The sequence below is a fragment of the Maylandia zebra genome, linkage group LG22, assembly GCF_041146795.1.
Source record: "Maylandia zebra isolate NMK-2024a linkage group LG22, Mzebra_GT3a, whole genome shotgun sequence".
Taxonomy (NCBI): domain Eukaryota; kingdom Metazoa; phylum Chordata; class Actinopteri; order Cichliformes; family Cichlidae; genus Maylandia; species Maylandia zebra.
In genome coordinates, this window is record NC_135187.1 from 6,525,046 (window position 1) to 6,531,773 (window position 6,728).

General features: G+C 36.5%; 1 protein-coding gene across 3 annotated transcripts in view; it reads right to left on the reverse strand.

The window, feature by feature from the left end:
- LOC105940705 (class I histocompatibility antigen, F10 alpha chain) overlaps positions 1-5,562 on the reverse strand; it is a 38,996-nt gene extending 33,434 nt beyond the window's left edge. For 2 of the 3 annotated variants that reach the window (XM_076878928.1, XM_076878927.1), the window contains exon 1: positions 5,419-5,562. In XM_076878928.1, the coding sequence (XP_076735043.1) occupies positions 5,419-5,470 (52 nt within the window). In that variant the 5' untranslated portion in view covers positions 5,471-5,562. The remainder of the gene's footprint in view (positions 1-5,418) is intronic. The other variant, XM_076878926.1, reaches the window with a different exon arrangement.
- Between the last annotated feature and the right edge of the window lie 1,166 nt (positions 5,563-6,728).

Here is a 6,728-nt window from a genome sequence, read left to right on the forward strand (position 1 = left end):
ATAAATAGCGAAACTTTTCTGGTATTTCTCACCTGCAGCTTCTTATTGATCATACAGCAGTGATACCAAAATTAGTTCATGCTGGTATGTGTAGTGTACTCGCACTTTACATACATATCTATCTGATATTATTAAGTAATAATAATTTAATTTGCATCTCAATTCAGTTCAATTGAATTCTATTTTATTTTATTTATACACCTCACAACAAAAGTCACCTCATTGCGCTGTTAATTAAGCAATAACGCCAGAAAAACAGTGAACTTTATATCCGGGTGTAACTACTCGTTAGTTACGATATGTGTGCGCATGTCAAACAGAAAATATTCACAAGCATAACACTGGTGAATAATACTGAAGACAATACAAAGCAGGAGTCTTTTAACTTTTAATAGACTACATCAAATGACATGTGGCTCTTCATATACTGAACAAATAATTTTTAAATAATAGTAAAATAAAAATAATATTTATAAAGATACTTAAATGAACTTTAGTTAACTTTAATAAGCAGCTGTTGTGTGAAAATGTTTTAAACCCTCATGAAAATTAAAATGGTACTTAGTTTTTAAAATAAACGTTTTAATTATTGTCACCAGATTATCATCAGACCTCCTCACTGATGTTTTATTTGTTGGACTGTTTGGAGAGACAGCAGAGCCACAACGCTTAAAAATGCGTCACGAACGGTTTAAACCCGGAAATCATCAAATAGTTTGGGACATAAGTCGCCTTGTTTTAATCTTTGCCTTCATCTAAACTTTAATGTTTATTATTAGATATTGAAGAGATAAACAGACGATTTAATTACCTGTATAATATAATCGATTGTTTCTAAACACTGACATTATCTACACTGTAAAAAAAAAAAAAAAAAAGTAATATAAAAGTATCTTACTGTATATTTTACAGTTTTGTACTGTTTTTCTGGAATATCATTAAATTTACATAAGTAGACTGTGATTTTACATGTCAAATGTAAAATAACATAACATCACTGTAAATGTAATAAAACACAATTTTCTTGTTTTTTAAATATATTTTTTTGTACATATGCATTCAGTGGGGCAAAAAAGTATTTAGTCAGCCACCGATTGTGCAAGTTCCCCCACCTAAAATGATGACAGAGGTCAGTAATTTGCACCAGAGGTACACTTCAACTGTGAGAGACAGAATGTGAAAAAAAAAAATCCATGAATCCACATGGTAGGATTTGTAAAGAATTTATTCGTAAATCAGGGTGGAAAATAAGTATTTGGTCAATAACAAAAATACAACTCAATACTTTGTAACATAACCTTTGTTGGCAATAACAGAGGTCAAACGTTTACTATAGGTCTTTACCAGGTTTGCACACACAGGAGCTGGTATTTTGGCCCATTCCTCCATGCAGATCTTCTCGAGAGCAGTGATGTTTTGGGGCTGTCGCCGAGCAACACGGACTTTCAACTCCCGCCACAGATTTTCTATGGGGTTGAGGTCTGGAGACTGGCTAGGCCACTCCAGGACTTTCAAATGCTTCTTACGGAGCCACTCCTTTGTTGCCCGAGCGGTGTGTTTTGGATCATTGTCATGTTGGAAGACCCAGCCTCGTTTCATCTTCAAAGTTCTCACTGATGGAAGGAGGTTTTGGCTCAAAATCTCACGATACATGGCCCCATTCATTCTGTCCTTAACACGGATCAGTCGTCCTGTCCCCTTGGCAGAAAAACAGCCCCATAGCATGATGTTTCCACCCCCATGCTTCACAGTAGGTATGGTGTTCTTGGGATGCAACTCAGTATTCTTCTTCCTCCAAACACGACGAGTTGAGTTTATACCAAAAAGTTCTACTTTGGTTTCATCTGACCACATGACATCCTCCCAATCCTCTGCTGTATCATCCATGTGCTCTCTGGCAAACTTCAGACGGGCCTGGACATGCACTGGCTTCAGCAGCGGAACACGTCTGGCACTGCGGGATTTGATTCCCTGCCGTTGTAGTGTGTTACTGATGGTGACCTTTGTTACTTTGGTCCCAGCTCTCTGCAGGTCATTCACCAGGTCCCCCCGTGTGGTTCTGGGATCTTTGCTCACCGTTCTCATGATCATTTTGACCCCACGGGATGAGATCTTGCGTGGAGCCCCAGATCGAGGGAGATTATCAGTGGTCTTGTATGTCTTCCATTTTCTAATGATTGCTCCCACAGTTGATTTTTTCACACCAAGCTGCTTGCCTATTGTAGATTCACTCTTCCCAGTCTGGTGCAGGTCTACAATACTTTTCCTGGTGTCCTTCGGAAGCTCTTTGGTCTTGGCCATGGCGGAGTTTGGAGTCTGACTGTTTGAGGCTGTGGACAGGTGTCTTTTATACAGATGATGAGTTCAAACAGGTGCCATTCATACAGGTAACGAGTGGGGGACAAAAAAGCTTCTTACAGAAGACGTTACAGGTCTGTGAGAGCCAGAGATTTTCCTTGTTTGAGGTGACTAAATACTTATTTTCCACCGTGATTTACGAATAAATTCTTTACAAATCCTACCATGTGGATTCATGGATTTTTTTTTCACATTCTGTCTCTCACAGTTGAAGTGTACCTCTGGTGCAAATTACTGACCTCTGTCATCATTTTAAGTGGGGGAACTTGCACAATCGGTGGCTGACTAAATACTTTTTTGCCCCACTGTATTTAGATTGTAAAAATACATTCAGAAATGTATCATAATTTCACAAATATTTGTCTGTTATTTGAGAGATTGATCTGTTAAATTCAAATGTAATACTATGGAAAAATATATAAAATGATTGACAATTAATGAGAATAATTAATAATTAAAGGAGTATTTGAATTATAATTTTGCTGAAAATTTCATGTCATCTAGGTCTGTTTCAATAATTCAGAGGTAACAAGTGAAAATATAATTAATAGGAATAAAAACTAAAAAAAACATATAAAACATTGCACGGCCACGCTGTGCTAATTATATATTTAAAAAAATAAATGTAGAGGTAGGAATTGCAATTAATATAAATCTCAAAGTATTCACAACATTCCTGAACAGAAATAGGCCTCTGCACCTGGGGTGAGGGCGTGGCCATGAAAACAATGTTACATGCCATTGGATGTTGGGACACATAATAACATGACGCTAAGCATCGGCCAATGAATGTGAACTAACAACCACAAGGTCGCGGGTATGGCTGTGGAAAGTAGTGATGGTAAACTTGATTATTTTTGCTGAATCGAGTTTGAATGAGTCACTCACCAAAGTGAATCGGGTTTTTTGAGTCATTTGAGTCACTGAGTCAGTTGACCAGAGTGCAAAAAATGTACATTTTCACTCAAACTTAATTTGTTTCTCTTGTCATGTATATCCTACTGCTAAGATGAGTGATTGAAAAAGAAAAACAACTATTTTTATGGAGCAAAAAAGAGCAAAAAGAATTCTAAAGGGAACATTTATTTTTATTTTATTTTAGTAGTATTTTCCTCAAATGTGTCAAATATATATTTTCCCATCTAAATGTCCACTGAGCTGTGAGCCAGGGGGCGGTAATGCGCCTTAACATTGGTTGCCAACCAAGAAGAAGAAGAAGAAGCTGCGAGCCAGGAGGGAGGGGGTGAGTGAGTCCTGAGTGATTCGCTTACGCTATGATTCAGCACAGGAAGGGAGGGGGTGAGTAGCTCAAATGTGTTGTTAGCATGTTAGCAGAGCGATGCTACTGTGAACCGAGGAGCTATTGTCTTGATGTGAGCTTCTACTCAGGGTTTTTTCTTCCAGTTCAGAGCAGAAATGTTTTTGTTAAGAAACTGGCTGTTGTTTTTTTCCCCACAGTTTTAATTATAAGCTAGATATATTTCTACTAATGAAATTAGTGTGCTAAGAGCAACAGGGATGAGTCAGTGAGTCAGTTGGGCTTGTGAATCATGATTCACGAGTCAGTAAAGTGATTCTCGAGTATTGAACGATTCATTCATGATTCGCGCATCACTAATGGAAAGCGCGCTGGAAGAGATAGGTTGGTGAAAGATCATCCATGCAGTGCTGCAAGGCAAGTATATCAAACTCAGCTTAGTAGATTTAACTTGGAATTGCTTGACCACTATGAAATCAAATTGTAATAGGCTATACACTGACACTTGTGGTGCTTGCTCTGCAAACACAGTCCCATTCGTTCAGTTATTTTGGTAAAAGTTTGTGTTAAAGTGACAACTTACAACATATCAATACTTATCAGTTAAGTATAATCAGCATAACAATGAGGCTTTTGTTTTACTCGAGTTGTTCTTTGCATATGATTACTTTGCAAATTTCTCCAAGGGAACCCAAATGGCCAGCAGCAGCCCTGAATGTGAGACTTTCAGAAAGCTAGAGCTACTTCTAAACCTGCAGGTTATGTGCCTCAAATATACCCCTTTTCGTTGCTCCAGATGTGGGGAGGCAGATGAACGTTCGAGGTGGCATCGTCCCCTTCTTTTGTGCTCAAATGTGTGTTTGCATTACATTCTTTTTTCTACGTGCTTTTGTTTATGCATAAGTGTTAGTTGTTCTTGGATTGTTCCAGGAAGGGTTATCTTTTTGTCAATAAAATCCATGTTAATGATTGAAACAATGTCTCATGTCTTATAAGTAAAATAAACATCTACAAACTGCTCAAACACAACATATGATCAAGAACTAACATAATCTTGATGTAATTATAATCAGGGGTTTTGTTTAATAAGGGTTCTTTGGGTGTTTTGTGACAGATAAAACCCACAATCTTACAGGGAGCACACTTAATTCAAACTGAAAGTCCAGTAAATATTCAGGAAATTTATGTTAAATTACACTTCAAATCTAAATTTACATGTGATATTATGTAAAATTAACAGTGAATTGTAATTTTAAAGCCAATATCTAGTTTTTTGACATGTTTTGAAAGATAAATCAAATTATTTTGTGCTGTATAATGTAGTATTACATCAAATATAATTGAATATATAACTTTTTTACATCAAATAATGTTATTTAACCCAACTGTTAACTGTATATTTCTGTAAATTTAAGCATTATTATTCATATTGCCACATTCATTAACCTTGTTTATAGGAAATTTCATTGTTTAATCACATTAAAATGTTCCTAATTTAATGTTTAAAAGCACTTGAAAAAGGCAAAATCCCATGTAAAATTAGGGCAACAAATTGTATTTTCATTACTGAAAATAACCGTATTTTTATGAGGAAGTTATTTTCTGTTATTTTACGGTATTATTTTGGCGCCCCAGCTGCCGGAATAGTACTGTTTTTTTAAGATGTTTTTTTAACAGTGTACTAGGATCCATTACAACTAAATGTTTAGCGTATTTCTGGGGAGCAAACAGTCCGTCCATTTGTCTTTCAAATTACATAAATCTGACATATAAAAAGACAGAAATATAACAGTCAAACTGACCTGCTGCTGCCCCCTGTATTCCCAGGAGAAGAAAGAAGATGAAGGCCTTCATCTTCTTTCTTCTTTCTTCATCTTCTACATTGTGACCATAAACATCCAAACCTTTAACAGACTTTATGCGCTCGCTTGTCCAGAAAAAGCTAAAGCTAAAATGGAGAACCAGGAGAAACGTCACCATTAGCCTAGATCAGAGCCAATAGGGATTTACTCTGAGAGTAAACGTCACTTAAATCAACGAAACTGAAAGTAAAATATTTTCATATGAAAAAAAGGTTAGTTTCATCTGGTCTTTATACATTTTTATGTTATGACAGGTGTAGTTCATGTTATGTTGGGTATACACTGTATAATTTATTTTCTATTCAGGGGATAAAACCTTGTTAAGTTTCTCAGTGGAGTGATTTGTATTAATTTTAAACGCATACACTGTAAAAAAAATCAAACTTGCAATTGCTGAGCTTACAGTCATTTCTTTCACAATTCAACAATAAAAGCTGAGTTGCCCCATAAACTCAAATACATTAAGGGTTTCAACTAATCCTTTAACGTTTTGGAGCAAAAGTTGGTCTCAGATGAAATTTATTGCTGGCAAAATGAATGAATTCAAGTTTTACATGAGTTGAAGCTGTTGGCGCCTTTCTGTGCCTGAGCACGCATGCGCATCTCATATTTTTGGATACTACGGGGTCTACTTTGCACTTTTGCAAGGACTGAAAGCCACCTGGCCGTCTGCCTTAATGCGAACACGAGGCTTTTTACACCAGGAGCTGGATGCTAGTGATGGGATTTCTGGCTCTTTTTAGAGAGCCGGCTCTTTTGGCTCCGAACCGGCTCCTCAGGTTGTTTTGTTGCTTTAATTAATTTATTATTAACAATAATATAAAATTATGCATAAAAGGAATTACTAATGTAAAAAAAAAAGTGGTTTTATTTATATATGTTTATATATAAATATATGCGGTGGCCCCTAGAAACAAAGCACGTGCAAACTCCAAAACACATTTCTAGTGTTAACTGAACTTCCAAAACAGAGCTACCTAGATCACTTAAATCACACAATTGAAAGCATGTGTGTATTGTGTATTGTTTGTGTATTTATACACAAGCACTCGTAAATATTCAAATAATTTACCTTTTACTACCACACACCAAATCCGGTCGTTGGTACTTCCTGGCTTGTGTAGCCACTACACTGCGCCTAGCATCCTGGAGCACTTCTGTTGTCTTTTGTACGTGTTTTGGAGTTTTTATGTGTTTTGGAGTTTTTACGTGTTTTGGAGTTTGTACGCGCTTTGTCTCTAGGGGCCACC